The sequence below is a fragment of the Coregonus lavaretus genome (assembly GCF_964263955.1).
Source record: "Coregonus lavaretus genome assembly, contig: HAP1_SCAFFOLD_390, whole genome shotgun sequence".
NCBI classification, from domain to species: domain Eukaryota; kingdom Metazoa; phylum Chordata; class Actinopteri; order Salmoniformes; family Salmonidae; genus Coregonus; species Coregonus lavaretus.
Genome location: NW_028163054.1, coordinates 382,154 through 399,798, shown reverse-complemented (window position 1 = coordinate 399,798; position 17,645 = coordinate 382,154). Strand labels below are relative to the sequence as shown.

The 17,645-nt window shown below is 48.6% G+C and overlaps 1 protein-coding gene across 1 annotated transcript in view; it reads right to left on the bottom strand.

Annotated features, from left to right (window-relative positions):
- Positions 1-1,632: 1,632 nt before the first annotated feature.
- The window catches only part of LOC311118537 (egl nine homolog 1-like), a gene marked incomplete at its 3' end in the record, with an annotated part of 49,687 nt that continues 33,674 nt past the window's right edge, over positions 1,633-17,645 (bottom strand). Inside the window, exon 2 of the mRNA XM_084193329.1 lies at positions 1,633-1,752. Within this exon, the coding sequence (XP_084049455.1) occupies positions 1,633-1,752 (120 nt within the window). The remainder of the gene's footprint in view (positions 1,753-17,645) is intronic.

The following is a 17,645-nucleotide window of genomic DNA, read 5'->3' as shown; positions in this document are numbered from 1 at the left end:
AACTAGAGATCCAGAAACACCACAGACTACAAACTAGAGATCCAGAAACACCACAGACTACAAACTAGAGATCCAGAGACACCACATACTACAAACTAGAGATCCAGAAACACCACAGACTACAAACTAGAGATCCAGAAACACCACAGACTACACACTAGAGATCCAGAAACACCACTGACTACAAACTAAAGATCCAGAAACACCACAGACTACAAACTAGAGATCCAGAAACACCACAGACTACAAACTAAAGATCCAGAAACACCACAGACTGCAAACTAAATATCCAGAAACACCACAGACTACAAACTAAAGATCCAGAAACACCACAGACTACAAACTAGAGATCCAGAAACACCACAGACTACAAACTAAAGATCCAGAAACACCACAGACTACAAACTAGAGATCCAGAAACACCACAGACTACAAACTAGAGATCCAGAAACACCACAGACTACAAACTAGAAATCCAGAAACACCACAGACTACAAACTAGAGATCCAGAAACACCACAGACTACAAACTAGAAATCCAGAAACACCACATACTAAACTAGAGATCCAGAAACACCACAGACTAAACTAGCGATCCAGAAACACCACAGACTAAACTAGAGATCCAGAAACACCAAACACACCACAGACTACAAACTAGAGATCCAGAAACACCACATACTAAACTAGAGATCCAGAAACACCACAGACTACAAACTAGAGATCCAGAAACACCACAGACTACAAACTAGAGATCCAGAAACACCACAGACTACAAACTAGAGATCCAGAAACACCACATACTAAACTAGAGATCCAGAAACACCACAGACTAAACTAGCGATCCAGAAACACCACAGACTACAAACTAGAGATCCATAAACACCACAGACTACAAACTAGAGATCCAGAAACACCACAGACTACAAACTAGAGATCCAGAAACACCACAGACTACAAACTAGAGATCCAGAAACACCACAGACTACAAACTAAAGATCCAGAAACACCACAGACTACAAACTAGAGATCCAGAAACACCAGAGACACCAGACTACAAACTAGAGATCCAGAAACACCACAGACTACAAACTAGAGATCCAGAAACACCACAGACTAAACTAGAGATCCAGAAACACCACAGACTACAAACTAGAGATCCAGAAACACCACAGACTACAAACTAGAGATCCAGAAACACCATAGACTGCAAACTAGAGATCCAGAAACACCACAGACTACAAACTAGAGATCCAGAAACACCACAGACTACAAACTAGAGATCCAGAGACACCACATACTACAAACTAGAGATCCAGAAACACCACAGACTACAAACTAGAGATCCAGAAACACCACAGACTACAAACTAGAGATCCAGAAACAGCAGAGACTACAGACTAGAGATCCAGAAACAGCACAGACTACAGACTAGAGATCCAGAGACTAAAGCAACAACACACCCTATTCCCTACTTGGTCAAAACCCAAAGGATCCTGTCCACCCTCTTTGCTAGAGGGTTAATTTCAGGATTAACTGTAGACAGTAATATTTCATACCTTGGTATCCCAGTCTCTGTGCTACATGGTTCAGTAATAGTAGATAACTGTAGACAGTAATATTAGTAATATACCTTGGCGTCCCAGTCTTTATTTAGGTAGTATATACAGGTGACACATCGCCCGTCTCCGTTCGGGTTGTCCACGTGGCGTACGTATCCGGTCCCGTTGCCTGGGTAACATGCCACCATCGCCTAGACAACAGAACAGAAACAGAGGAAAAGATTAGTCCTGACTCTCCTAAGTATACGTGATAACAGAACTACTCATAACAACATTAAATAGACTAACTCTCATGATTAGCCTAGGAGGAGAAGATTAGTCCTGACTCTCCTAAGAATGTGATCAATTAACTAAATCTCATGATTAGACCTAGGAAGGAGACCCCCACAAACAACCGCTATGGATGTTACACCCTCCGTTATTGATGTTACAGTCTAAAATAGACATTCAAATCTGAAAGATTTCTTGATCAAACTCTATCATAACACATTTGTTGTAATTTGGAATGTTTTAAAAATGTCAGCAGAAGTCATAGTACTTTAGGATTGCATAATTACAGGTAGCCTGAATAGTATACAAGGCCAGTCACCGTGTTAAATACTGTTGAAGTAATACGGCTACAGGTTCACCTGCCTCACCTACAGTGGCTTGCGAAAGTATTCACCCCCCTTGGCATTTTTCCTATTTTGTTGCCTTACAACCTGGAATTAAATTGATTTTGGGGGGTTTGTATCATTTGATTTACACAACATGCCTACCACTTTGAAGATGCAAAATATTTTTTGGTGTGAAACAAACAAGAAATAACACAAAAAAACAGAAAACTTGAGTGTGCATAACTATTCACCCCCCCCCCCCCCCCAAAGTCAATACTTTGTAGAGCCACATTTTGCAGCAATTACAGCTGCAAGTCTCTTGGGGTATGTCTCTATAAGCTTGGCACATCTAGCCACTGGGATATTTGCCCATTCTTCATGGCAAAACTGCTCCAGCTCCTTCAACTTGGATGGGTTCCGCTGGTGTACAGCAATCTTTAAGTCATACCACAGATTCTCAATTGGATTGAGGTCTGGGCTTTGACTAAGCCATTCCAAGACATTTAAATGTTTCCCCTTAAACCACTCAAGTGTTGCTTTAGCAGTATGCTTAGGGTCATTGTCCTGCTGGAAGGTGAACCTCCGTCCCAGTCTCAAATCTCTAGAAGACTGAAACAGGTTTCCCTCAAAAATGTCCCTGTATTTAGTGCCGTCCATCATTCCTTAAATTCTGACCAGTTTCCCAGTCCCTGCCGATTAGAAACATCCCCACAGCATGATACTGCACCACCATGCTTCACTGTGGGGATGGTGTTCTCGGGGTGATGTTAGGTGTTGGGTTTGCACCAGACATAGCGTTTTCCTTGATGGCCAAAAAGCTCAATTTTAGTCTCATCTGACCAGAGTACCTTCTTCCATATGTTTGGGGAGTCTCCCACATTCTTTTTTTCTTTAAGCAATGGCTTTTTTCTGGCCACTCTTCCGTAAAGCCCAGCTCTGTGGAGTGTACGGCTTAAAGTGGTCCTATGGACAGATACTCCAATCTCCAAAGTGGAGCTTTGCAGCTCCTTCAGGGTTATCTTTGGTCTCTTTGTTGCCTTTCTGATTAATGCCCTCCTTGCCTGGTCCGTGAGTTTTGGTGGGCGGCTGTCACGCCCTGACTCAAGGGACTCGTATTGGTTGAGTCAGGGTGTGTATTTTCTGTGTTGTGTGTTTGCTATGTTGGATTTTCTATGTTTAAGATATAGAGTGTGTAGATCTATGTTGGCCGGGGTGGTTCCCAATCAGAGGCAGCTGTAGCTTGTTGTCTCTGATTGGGGACCATACTTAGGCAGCCTTTTGGCACCTGTTAGTTGTGGGATCTTGTTCCGTGTTAGGTATGTTATTTTGTCTACCTTGGACTTCACGTTTCGTTTGTTGTTTTGTCGTGTGTTCAGTACGGAAATAAATATGAATACATATCACGCTGCGCCTTGGTCCGTCTCATCCGTTAACGATCGTGACAGAAGATCCCACCAACCTAGGACCAAGCAGCGGGTTCAGGAGCAAACGCCGGGAATTCAACGGGAGGTTACATTAGTTGATGTCCTCCTCGGTTGGGGGAGAATTTCGGAGGAAGAGGCCGTCCGTTACCGGAGGGCGATGAATGAGGATGAGAGTAGGAGAGGAGAAACGGCGGCAACAGTACCGACGACGGAGACCCGAGAGGCAACCCCAAGAATTTTTTTTGGGGGGGCACAAGGTGTGGACGACGAGGCAGCAGGAGGCAGCGACGTGGCGAATCTGCAGGTTAGGAGAGGAGGCCACCAGGTTACGGGGGCTATTGGTCCAGAGGGAGCAGGAGTTATTTGGTCAGAGGGAGGAGCTACAGGAGGCGATAAGGGAGAAGGAGAGTGTAGAGGCACGGCGAGAGGAGCTGGTTAGGCAGCAGAAGGAGCGGGGGTTTATAAGGGAACCCAGTTCCGCTCCTCGCACCAAGCAAGTGGTGCGTGTCGCCAGTCCGGTCCGGCCCGTTCCTGATCCCCGCACTAAGACAGTGGTGCGTGTTCCCAGTACGGCCCGACCCGTTCCTGCTCCCCGCACTAAGCCAGTGGTGTGTGTTCCCAGTCCGGCACGGCCCGTGCCTGGTTCGGCACCGGTCAGCTGCTCCACTCCGGAGCCAGAGCAGTCCGCTCCACCGGTGCCCAGTTCAGGTCCGGTCAGCTGCTCCACTCCGGAGCCAGAGCAATCCGCTCCACCGGGGTCAAGTCCAGCTCCGGTCAGCGGCTCCACTCCGGAGCCAGAGCAGTCCGCTCCACCGGTGCCTGATCCAGCTCCGGTCAGCGGCTCCACTCCGGAGCCAGAGCAGTTCGATCCACCGTCGTCAGGTCCAGGGGGGGGGGGTACTGTCATGCCCTGACTCAAGGGACTCGTATTGGTTGAGTCAGGGTGTGTATTTTCTGTGTTGTGTGTTTGCTATGTTGGATTTTCTATGTTTAAGATCTAGATTGTGTAGATCTATGTTGGCCGGGGTGGTTCCCAATCAGAGGCAGCTGTAGCTCGTTGTCTCTGATTGGGGACCATACATAGGCAGCCTTTTGGCACCTGTTAGTTGTGGGATCTTGTTCCGTGTGAGGTATGTTATTTTGTCTACCTTGGACTTCACGTTTCGTTTGTTGTTTTGTCGTGTGTTCAGTACGGAAATAAATATGAATACATATCACGCTGCGCCTTGGTCCTTCTCATCCGTTAACGATCGTGACAGCGGCCCTCTCTTGGCAGGTTTGTTGTCGTGCCATATTCTTTCCATTTTTTAATAATGGATTTAATGGTGCTCCGTGGGATGTTCAAATTTTCAGATATTTTTTCAGAACCCAAACCTGATCTGTACTTCTCCACAACTTTGTCCCACCCCTGTTTGGATAGTTCCTTGGTCTTCATGGCGCCGCTTGCTTGGTGGTGCCCCTTGCTTAGTGGTGTTGCAGACACTGGGGCCTCTCAGAACAGGTGTATATATACACTGAGATCATGTGACAGATCATGTGACACTTAGATTGCACACAGGTGGACTTTATTTAACTAATTATGTGACTTCTGAAGGTAATTGGTTGCACCTGATCTTATTTAGGGGCTTCATAGCAAAGGTGGTGAATACATATGCAGTCACGACTTCCTCCAAAGCTTCCTCCTCTCCTTGTTCGGGCAGGCTTCGGCGTTCGTCGTCACCGGCCTTCTAGCCACTGCCGCTCCTCATCTCATCATTCCATTTGTTTTGTCTTGTTTTTTCACACACCTGGTTCATATTCCCCTCATCAGTACCTGTATAAGTGTTCCCTCTGCCCCCCTTGTCTTTGTGTGTGATTATTTATTGTGGAGGTGACGATAGCGCGGTGGATCGTTATATATTTGTATCGCTGGGATATTCACCCGTGTGCTTTGTTTTCTCCAGTGCGCCGTTATACCGCACTGTAGTGTTTTAGGCATTTCTGCGTACCGCTGTATTTGCCGAATAAACAATTTATTCGGCATTCAGTGTCACTCTTGTGGCAAGAGAGGACATTCTGCTGCACGCTGTCGTCAGAGTTCCTCTGGGTCTGGAGGCGGCATGCAGGTCACTCTCGCATCGCCCCAGGTAGCGCAAACCCACACTCGTTCAGAACCCTCTGCTGTGCACTTCACCATACACGTCAACTTCCCTGATTACACGGTAGTTCCCCAGTTTAAGGCGCTGGTCGATTCAGGCACAGCTGGGAACTTTATGGACAGGTCTTTAGCTAATAGTCTATGTATTACATTGGTTCCCCTATCCATTCCATTGCCCATCAAAGCACTTGACAGTCGACCATTAGGGTCAGGTTTTGTTAGGGAGGTTACAGCACCAGTCACGATGATTACGCAGGAGACCCATAGAGAGCAAATCACCTTTTATATTATTGAGTCCCCTGATTTCCCTGTTGTGTTGGGTCTTCCCTGGCTCGCACTACACGACCCCACCTTTTCATGGCCGCAGAGGGTTCTCACGGGGTGGTCGCGAGAGTGTCAGGGTAGGTGTCTAGCTGTTTCCGTTGGTGCAACCACGGTGGAAGGTCCAGACACTACCTCCACTGTGCGCATTCCCCCCAAATACCTCGACTTGGTGCAAGCGTTTTCCAAAACGCAGGTGACCAAATTACCACCCCAATCAGGTGGGGGATAAACCTCCAGTTAGACGCTGTGAAACAGGCTGTCAGGCTGAAACAGAGGCTATGGAGAAATACGTCTCCGAGTCCCTGCGCTAGGGGCTCATACATCCCTCCACTTCGCCCGCCTCCTCGAGTTTCTTTTTCGTGAAGAAGAAAGACGGAGGTCTGCGCCCTTGCATTGATTACTGTGCACTTAATGAAACTACCATTCACTATTCACTATAGTTAACCTCTACCCCTCATCTCCTCTGTTAACGAATCAATGCATGGGGCGCGCTTCTTCATGAAATTAGATCTCCGGAGTGCGTACAACCTGGTGCGTGTCCGGGAGGGGGATGAGTGGAAGACAGCATTCAGCACAACCACGGGGCATTATGAATACCTGGTGATGCCCTACGGTTTGATGAATGCTCCATCAGTCTTCCAGTCCTTTGTGAACGAGGTGTTTCAGGACATGCTTGGTCGCGGTGTGGTGGTCTACATCGATGACATTCTGGTGTACTCCGCTACGCGCACCGAGCATGTGTCCCTGGTTCGCAGAGTGCTGGGCCGACTGTTGGAACATGACCTATATGCCAAGGCAGAAAAGTGTCTGTTCTTTTAACAGTCCGTCTCCTTCCTCGGATACCGCATTACCACCTCAGGTGTGGAGATGGAGGGAGACTGCATTTCAGCCGTGAGTAATTGGCAGACTCCAACCACGGTAAAGGAGGAGCAGCACTTTATTGGCTTTGCCAATTACTATCGGAGGTTTATCCAGGGCTTTGGCAAGGTCGCAGCTCCCATCACCTCTCTTTTGAAGGGTGCACTGCTGAGGCTGACAGGGCTTTTAACCTGAGGGCTCTGTACACCTCAGCCCCGGTACTGGCCCATCCCGATCCATCATTGCCGTTCGTAGTGGAGGTGGATGCGTCCGAGGTAGGGGTAGGCGCTGTCCTATGCCAACGCTCGGGCACACCACCCAAGCTCCGCCCCTGTGCCTTCTTCTATAAGATGCTCAGCCCGGTGGAGCAGAACTATGACGTTGGTGATCGGGAGCTGTTGGCTGTTGTCAGAGCCCTGACTGCGTGTAGGCACTGGCTCGAGGGGGCGAAACAACCTTTCCTTGTCTGGACTGACAACCGTAACCTGGAGTATATCCGGGCAGCGAGGAGGCTGAACCCTCGCCAGGCCAGGTGGGCCTTGTTCGTCACCCAGTTTGATTTCACGCTGTCCTACATACCAGGCACAAAGAACGTGAAGGCAGATGCCCTGTCACGGCTGTACGATACAGAGGAGAGGCCCTGCATTGTGGCGCCGGTAATGTGGGCGGTGGACATAGAGTGGGCGTTACGCACAGGTACCCAGCTGGGCTGCGGTACGTGCCGTCTATTGTCCATGATTGTCTTATCTATTGGGCACACACGTCCCCCTCCTCTGATCACCCAGGCATCGGCCGTACAGTGCGCTGCCTGACCAGGAAGTACTGGTGGCCTACCTTGGCTAAGGACGCTCGGTGAGCGCCCAGAGGAAGGCACCTAGGCACCTTCCAGCGGGTAAGTTACATCCCTTCCCAGTTCCACAACATCCCTAACCGATCTTCCCCTCTCTCAGGGTAAGGCACCTAGGCACCTTCCAGCGGGTAAGTTACATCCCTTCCCAGTTCCACAACATTCCTAACCGATCTTCCCCTCTCTCAGGGTAAGGCACCTAGGCACCTTCCAGCGGGTAAGTTACATCCCTTCCCAGTTCCACAACATTCCTAACCGATCTTCCCCTCCTGCTTTTCTAAAGCCTGCCACCTCCTTCCTCTGCCCGGTCTCCCCACGGCCCTGCAAACTGCAGAAGCCCTGTTTACTCACGTCTTCCGGCACTACGGGGTGCCAGAGGACATAGTGTCTGACCGGGGTCCCCAGTTTACATCCAGGGTCTGGAAGGCATTCATGGAACGTCTGGGGGTCTCGGTTAGCCTGACCTCTGGGTTTCACCCCGAATCTAATTTTTATTTATTTATTTTACCTTTATTTAACTAGGCAAGTTAGTTAAGAACAAATTCTTATTTACAATGACGGCCTACACTGGCCAAACCCGGACGACGCTGAGCCAATTGTGCGCCGCCCTATGGGACTCCCAATCACGGCCGGTTGTGATACAGCCTGGAATCGAACCAGGTGGTCTGTAGTGACGCCTCAAGCACTGAGATGCAGTGCCTTAGTCCGCTGCGCCACTCGGGAGCCCCAATGGGCAGGTGGAACGGGTGAATCAGGATGTGGGTAGGTTCCTGCGGTCCTACTGCCAGGACCGGCCGGGGGAGAGGTCAGTGTTCTTGCCATGGGCCGAATATGCTCAGAACTCTCTCCGCCACTCCTCCATTAACCTGTCTCCATTTCAATGTGTTTTAGGGTTTCAGCCGGTCCTGGCACCGTGGCATCAGAGCCAGACCGAAGCTCCTGCGGTGGACGACTGGTTTTGGCGCGCGGAGGAGCCATGGAACACTGCCCACGTCCACCTCCAGCACACCGTACATCGCCAGAAGGCCAACGCTGACCGTCACCGCAGTGAGGCCCCCGGTCTTTGTACCGGGTGATCGGGTCTGGCTCTCGACCCTCCACCTGCCCCTCCACCTGCCCTGCCAGAAGCTGAGCCTGTGGTTGGTGGGACCGTTCAAAGTCCTGAGGAGAGTAAATGAGGTTATGTATAGGTTACTACTCCCTCCTGATTACCGTATTAACACTTCGTTTCACATGTCTCTCCTCAGGCCAGTGGTGGCTGGTCTGCTCCAGGAGTCTGAGGTGCGGGGGCCCCGGCGTACTCTGTCCGTTCCATTCTGGATTCGAGGCGTCGGGTGGGGGGCCTTTAGTACCTCGTGGAGTGGGAGGGGTACGGTCCGAAGGAGCGGTGCTGGGTCCCGGTGAGGGATGTCCTCGATCCCTCCCTGTTGCGGGATTTCCACCGTCGCCATCCTGGCCGTGTGTCGGGGGGGGGGGGGGTTACTGTCACAACTTCCTCTGAAGCTGCCTCCTCTCCTTGTTCGGGCAGGCTTCGGCGTTCGTCGTCACCGGCCATCTCATCATTCCATTTGTTTTGTCTTGTTTTTACACACACCTAGTTCATTTCCCCTCATCATTACCTGTATAAGTATTCCCTCTGCCCCTTGTCTTTGTGTGTGATTGTTTATTGTGGAGGTGACGATAGCGCGGTGGAGCTTTATACATTTGCTGCGTACCACTGTACCACCTCCTGCCTGACTCCGTCCAAATCACCCACTACATAATGCACGCACCACTTTTCTGTTATTTATTTTTTTTTAAATTTTTTAACAAGTTATTTTTAAAATTTCACTTCACCAATTTGGACTATTTTGTGTATGTCCATTACATGAAATCCAAATATAAAAATCTATTTACATTACAGGTTTTAATGCAACAAAATAGGAAAAACACCAAGGGGGGTGAATACTTTGGCAAGGCACTGTATACGCGTCAGCTACTACAGCGACTGAAATGACTGCAACACTTAACAAAGAGCTGCAGTTACTTTCAGAACAGGTGGCAAGGAATAAGATAGTCCTAAATATTTCAAAAACTAAAAGCATTGTATTTGGGACAAATCCTTCACTAAACCCTAAACCTCAACTAAATCTTGTAATGAATAATGTGGAAATTGAGGAAGTTGTTGTGAATAAACTGCTTGGAGTAACCCTGGATTGTAAACTGTCATGGTCAAAACATATTGATACAACAGTAGCTAAGATGGGGAGAAGTCTGTCCATAATAAAGCGCTGCTCTGCCTTCTTAACAGCATTATCAACAAGGCAGGTCCTACAGGCCCTAGTTTTAATCAGGTCAGGTGCCACAAAGAGGAACTTAGGAAAATTGCAATTGGCTCAAAACAGGGCAGCACGGCTGGCCCTTGGATGTACACAGAGAGCTAACAATAATATGCATGTCAATCTCTCCTGGCTCAAAGTGGAGGAGAGATTGACTTCATCACTACTTGTATTTGTGAGAGGTATTGACATGTTGAATGCACCGAGCTGTCTGTTTGAACTACTGGCACACAGCTCGGACACCCATTCATACCTGGGGTTTATTATGGATCCCCATTAGTTCCTGCCAAGGCAGCAGCTACTCTTCCTGGGGTTTATTATGGATCCCCATTAGTTCCTGCCAAGGCAGCAGCTACTCTTCCTGGGGTTTATTATGGATCCCCATTAGTTCCTGCCAAGGCAGCAGCTACTCTTCCTGGGGTTTATTATCGATCCCCATTAGTTCCTGCCAAGGCAGCAGCTACTCTTCCTGGGGTCCAGCAACATTAAGGCAGTTATATACAGGAAAAAAGAAGAAACCCACACACAGCTCTCGATGGTATCACTGCTCTCGATGGTATCACTGCTCTTTATTCAGCTTTACATATCGGCCTCCAGGCCTTCGTCAGAGCTTTTGAGTAAAGCTTAATAAAGAACAGTGATACCATCGAGAGCAGTGATACCATCGAGAGCAGTGATACCATCGAGAGCAGTGTGCAGCTTCTTCTTTTTCTCATGTTATTCAACTGTTACCAGGCAACTGCAACTAAGATAGCTCAGATGTGTGAGTGCCTTTTGAATTATGAGTTATATACAGTTTAAAATACTACATGACATTATGAGTTATATACAGTTTAAAATACTACATGACATTACATAACACCTTATACAACACATTCAGTGTGTTCCCTCAGGCCACTACTCTACTATCACATATTTACAATACAACATCCATGTGTACGTGTGAGTGTCCCTCAGGTGATGTAGTGCCTTCGGGAAAGTATTCAGACCCCTTGACTTTTTCCTCGTTACAGCCTTATTCTAAAATTTATTAAATAAATACAACTCTCAATCTACACACAATACCCCATAATGACCAAGCAAAAACAGGTTTTTACAATTTTTTGCAAATGTACTAAACATAAAACAGAAATAGTATTCAGACCATTTGTTATTAGACTCAAAATTGAGCTCAGGTGCATCCTGTTTCCATTGATCATCCTTGATGTTTCTACAACTTGATTAGAGTCCACATGTGGTAAATTAAATTGATTGGACATGATTTGGAAAGGAACACACCTGTCTATATAAGGTCTAACAGTTGACAGTGCATGTCAGAGCAAAATCCAAGCCATGAGGTCGAAGGAATTGTCCGTAGAGCTCCGAGACAGGATTGTGTCGAGGCACAGATCTGGGGAAGGGTACCAAAACAATTCTGCAGCATTGAAGGTCCCCAATAACACAGTGTCTTCCATCATTCTTAAATGGACGAAGTTTGGAACCAACAAGACTCTTCCTAGAGCTGGCCACCCGGCTAAACTGAGCAATCGGGGGAGAAGGGCCTTGGTCAGGGAGGTGACCAAGAACCCGATGGTCACTCTGAAAGAGCTCCAGAGTTCCTCTGTGGAGATGGGAGAACCTTCCAGAAGGACAACCATCTCTGCAGCACTCCACCAATCAGGCCTTTATGGTAGAGTGGCCAAAAGGAAGCCACTCTTCAGTAAAAAGGCACATGACAGCCCGCTTGGAGTTTGCCAAAAGGCACCTAAATTCTCTCAGACCATGAGAAACAAGATTCTCTGGTCTGATGAAACCAAGATTGAACTCTTTGGCCTGAATGCCAAGCGTCACGTCTGGAGGAAACGTGGCACCATCCTTACAGTGAAGTATGGTGGTGGCAGCATCATGCTGAGGAAATGTTTTTCAGCGGCAGGGACTGGGAGACTAGTCAGGATCGAGGGAAAGATGAACGGAGCAAAGTACAGAGAGATCCTTGATGAAAACCTGCTCCAGAGCGCTCAGGACCTCAGACTGGGGCGAAGGTTCACCTTCCAACAGGACAACGACCCTAATCACAGCCAAGACAACACAGGAGTGGCTTCGGGACAAGTCTCTGAATGTCCTTGAGTGGCCCAGCCAGAGCCCAGACTTGAACCCGATCGAACATCTCTGGAGAGACCTGAAAATAGCTGTGTAGCGATGTTCCCCATCCAACCTGACAAAGCTTGACAGGATCTGCAGAGAAGAATGGGAGAAACTACCCAAATACAGGTGTGCCAAGCTTGTAGCATCATACCCAAGAAGACTCGAGGCTGTAATCACTGCCAAAGGTGCTTCAACAAGTGTCTGAATACTTATGTAAATGTCATATTTCATTTTTCTATTTTTAATAATTTTGCTTTGTCATTATGGGGTATTAAGTGTAGATTGATGACGGGGAAAAAACGATTTAATCAATTTTAGAATAAGGCTGTAACATAAAATGTGGAAAAAGTCAAGGGGTCTGAATACTTTCTGAATGCACTGTACCCAATAAACTGTCCACTGAGTATTTTAGAAGAAAATATTAGCTAGAACACATGATTTTCAAGATAAACAAACTTCGGCAAAAGTCTAAAGAATACATTTAAGAACTAGCACAGACGGTGATTCTGAAGCTAAGATATGATACATCAATTTCCATCACACCGACAACCGTTATGGATATCATAACGCTGAAAAAGGATACTGACAATGAAAAGAGAGAAACCGATTATAGACCATATAAACGTTACAGAGAAAGTTTCAAGACAATCCAATGTAAGGTCCATGTTTTACAAAAACTTTTCCTAAAAAACATTACGGCCTGTCCCTTATCTTTACCAGACTGTCTATTGGTCTATTGTTTCATGATCATCTACTCTTCAGAACTAATACTGGGGGGTGAATGGAAAAACAAGCTTTGTGAGCCCTTTCTAAAATAAATGAAATATGATTGACTTTAAAGCCTTTGAGACTTTGCATTCTACTCTGCAATGGTCAAAATTCATACAACTTCTTACAGAAACAAAAAAAAAAAAAAAAAGAAATCCTAAACCTTAAGCATCATTATGAACATGGTTTCATTTGGAAATTACGCACTTTATTTGTGGATGCTCAGGTTGACCTTTCCACGAAATCGCCCAAATACATCCACGGCTATTTCAGTGGAAGTTATTCTCTATCTGGGTGGAGTATTCACTGACTAGTGGATGGAACAGCCTCCTCCACACGCCGTTATTCTCTATCTGGGTGGAGTATTCACTGACTAGTGGATGGAACAGCCTCCCCCACACGCCGTTATTCTCTATCTGGGTGGAGTATTCACTGACTAGTGGATGGAACAGCCTCCCCCCACACTGCAGCACACGTCGTTATTCTCTATTTGGGGTGGAGTATTCACTGACTAGTGGATGGAACAGCCTCCCCCACACGCCGTTATTCTCTATCTGGGGTGGAGTATTCACTGACTAGTGGATGGAACAGCCTCCCCCACACGCCGTTATTCTCTATCTGGGTGGAGTATTCACCGACTAGTGGATGGAACAGCCTCCCCCACACTGCAGCACACGCCGTTATTCTCTATCTGGGTGGAGTATTCACTGACTAGTGGATGGAACAGCCTCCCCCACACGCCGTTATTCTCTATCTGGGTGGAGTATTCACCGACTAGTGGATGGAACAGCCTCCCCCACACGCCGTTATTCTCTATCTGGGGTGGAGTATTCACCGACTAGTGGATGGAACAGCCTCCCCCCCACGCCGTTATTCTCTATCTGGGTGGAGTATTCACTGACTAGTGGATGGAACAGCCTCCCCCACACGCCGTTATTCTCTATCTGGGTGGAGTATTCACTGACTAGTGGATGGAACAGCCTCCCCCACACGCCGTTATTCTCTATCTGGGTGGAGTATTCACCGACTAGTGGATGGAACAGCCTCCCCCACACGCCGTTATTCTCTATCTGGGTAGAGTATTCACTGACTAGTGGATGGAACAGCCTCCCCCACACGCCGTTATTCTCTATCTGGGTGGAGTATTCACTGAATAGTGGATGGAACAGCCTCCCCCCACACTGCAGCACATGCCGTTATTCTCTATCTGGGGTGGAGTATTCACTGACTAGTGGATGGGACAGCCTCCCCCACACGCCGTTATTCTCTATCTGGGTGGAGTATTCACTGACTAGTGGATGGAACAGCCTCCCCCACACGCCGTTATTCTCTATCTGGGTGGAGTATTCACTGACTAGTGGATGGAACAGCCTCCCCCACACTGCAGCACACGCTGTTATTCTCTATCTGGGGTGGAGTATTCACCGACTAGTGGATGGAACAGCCTCCCCCACACGCCGTTATTCTCTATCTGGGGTGGAGTATTCACCGACTAGTGGATGGAACAGCCTCCCCCCACGCCGTTATTCTCTATCTGGGGTGGAGTATTCACCGACTAGTGGATGGAACAGCCTCCCCCACACGCCGTTATTCTCTATCTGGGGTGGAGTATTCACTGACTAGTGGATGGAACAGCCTCCCCCACACTGCAGCACACGCCGTTATTCTCTATCTGGGTGGAGTATTCACTGACTAGTGGATGGAACAGCCTCCCCCACACTGCAGCACACGCCGTTATTCTCTATCTGGGTGGAGTATTCACTGACTAGTGGATGGAACAGCCTCCCCCACACGCCGTTATTCTCTATCTGGGGTGGAGTATTCACTGACTAGTGGATGGAACAGCCTCCCCCACACTGCAGCACACGCCGTTATTCTCTATCTGGGTGGAGTATTCACCGACTAGTGGATGAAACAGCCTCCCCCACACGCCGTTATTCTCTATCTGGGGTGGAGTATTCACTGACTATTGGATGGAACAGCCTCCCCCACACGCCGTTATTCTCTATCTGGGTGGAGTATTCACTGACTAGTGGATGGAACAGCCTCCCCCACACGCCGTTATTCTCTATCTGGGTGGAGTATTCACTGACTAGTGGATGGAACAGCCTCCCCCACACGCCGTTATTCTCTATCTGGGTGGAGTATTCACTGACTAGTGGATGGAACAGCCTCCCCCACACGCCGTTATTCTCTATCTGGGGTGGAGTATTCACTGACTAGTGGATGGAACAGCCTCCCCCACACTGCAGCACACGCCGTTATTCTCTATCTGGGTGGAGTATTCACTGACTAGTGGATGGAACAGCCTCCCCCACACGCCGTTATTCTCTATCTGGGGTGGAGTATTCACTGACTAGTGGATGGAACAGCCTCCCCCACACTGCAGCACACGCCGTTATTCTCTATCTGGGTGGAGTATTCACTGACTAGTGGATGGAACAGCCTCCCCCACACGCCGTTATTCTCTATCTGGGTGGAGTATTCACTGACTAGTGGATGGAACAGCCTCCCCCACACGCCGTTATTCTCTATCTGGGGTGGAGTATTCACTGACTAGTGGATGGAACAGCCTCCCCCACACTGCAGCACACGCCGTTATTCTCTATCTGGGTGGAGTATTCACTGACTAGTGGATGGAACAGCCTCCCCCACACGCCGTTATTCTCTATCTGGGGTGGAGTATTCACTGACTAGTGGATGGAACAGCCTCCCCCACACGCCGTTATTCTCTATCTGGGTGGAGTATTCACTGAATAGTGGATGGAACAGCCTCCCCCCACGCCGTTATTCTCTATCTGGGTGGAGTATTCACTGACTAGTGGATGGAACAGCCTCCCCCACACGCCGTTATTCTCTATCTGGGGTGGAGTATTCACTGACTAGTGGATGGAACAGCCTCCCCCACACGCCGTTATTCTCTATCTGGGTGGAGTATTCACTGACTAGTGGATGGAACAGCCTCCCCCACACGCCGTTATTCTCTATCTGGGTGGAGTATTCACTGACTAGTGGATGGAACAGCCTCCCCCACACGCCGTTATTCTCTATCTGGGTGGAGTATTCACTGACTAGTGGATGGAACAGCCTCCCCCACACTGCAGCACACGCCGTTATTCTCTATCTGGGGTGGAGTATTCACCGACTAGTGGATGGAACAGCCTCCCCCACACGCCGTTATTCTCTATCTGGGTGGAGTATTCACTGACTAGTGGATGGAACAGCCTCCCCCCACACTGCAGCACACGCCGCACGGCACGTAGCAGAACCATTAAAACATACTCCCTCTGGAGAGGGGCCAGGAGTCAAACTACCAGCCAGGAGTTTAACCTAGTTTACTCTCTCTTCCTCCTCCGCACGAACACACCTCTCTGTCTCCCGCTCAGTGTCCCTGCAGAGCCCCTTCAGCATAATGAGTTGTACATGTGAGACGTGCAGAGAGCTGTGGTTTACATGGATAACTGGTTGTCTTGGTTACCCTTTCTGTCCCGTTGCCAGATCAACAAACCAAAATGAAACATATTCTAGACTTCCCTAACTTAACTTTTAGACTTTCTGAGCAGACATGCATACTAGCAGACAGGATTAACTAGACAAAGTTGAAATGTGAATATCTGATGTTTGAACCCTTTTTAACCCTTAAACCAGTGTTTTTAAAACAAGACATATGAGCCTTGTGAAATGTGCTCGGCCTAGGTTTCATCTAGCCTTGTTCAACAGATGGGACAGGATCGCTTTACAAATACGGAACAGAAAGATTTACATGATTAGTCTTGGTGTGGTACGAGCCCCGGGAGGCTAGTCTGCTATGGTAATAATAATGTTTCTACGTAACTGGATAGAAGAATATGGACTAACCAGTTTCTGATATCAGCTCAGACAAGGTGCTGCATGGGGGACTGAACCTGAACCCGTCTCTGAGTGTCAGCTCAGCTCAGACAAGGTGCTGCATGGGGGTCTGAACCTGAACCCGTCTCTGAGTGTCAGCTCAGCTCAGACAAGGTGCTGCATGGGGGACTGAACCTGAACCCGTCTCTGAGTGTCAGCTCAGCTCAGACAAGGTGCTGCATGGGGGTCTGAACCTGAACCCGTCTCTGAGTGTCAGCTCAGCTCAGACAAGGTGCTGCATGGGGGACTGAACCTGAACCCGTCTCTGAGTGTCAGCTCAGCTCAGACAAGGTGCTGCATGGGGGTCTGAACCTGAACCCGTCTCTGAGTGTCAGCTCAGCTCAGACAAGGTGCTGCATGGGGGACTGAACCTGAACCCGTCTCTGAGTGTCAGCTCAGCTCAGACAAGGTGCTGCATGGGGACTGAACCTGAACCCGTCTCTGAGTGTCAGCTCAGCTCAGACAAGGTGCTGCATTGGGGTCTGAACCTGAACCCGTCTCTGAGTGTCAGCTCAGCTCAGACAAGGTGCTGCATGGGGGACTGAACCTGAACCCGTCTCTGAGTGTCAGCTCAGCTCAGACAAGGTGCTGCATGGGGACTGAACCTGAACCCGTCTCTGAGTGTCAGCTCAGCTCAGACAAGGTGCTGCATGGGGGACTGAACCTGAACCCGTCTCTGAGTGTCAGCTCAGCTCAGACAAGGTGCTGCATGGGGACTGAACCTGAACCCGTCTCTGAGTGTCAGCTCAGCTCAGACAAGGTGCTGCATTGGGGTCTGAACCTGAACCCGTCTCTGAGTG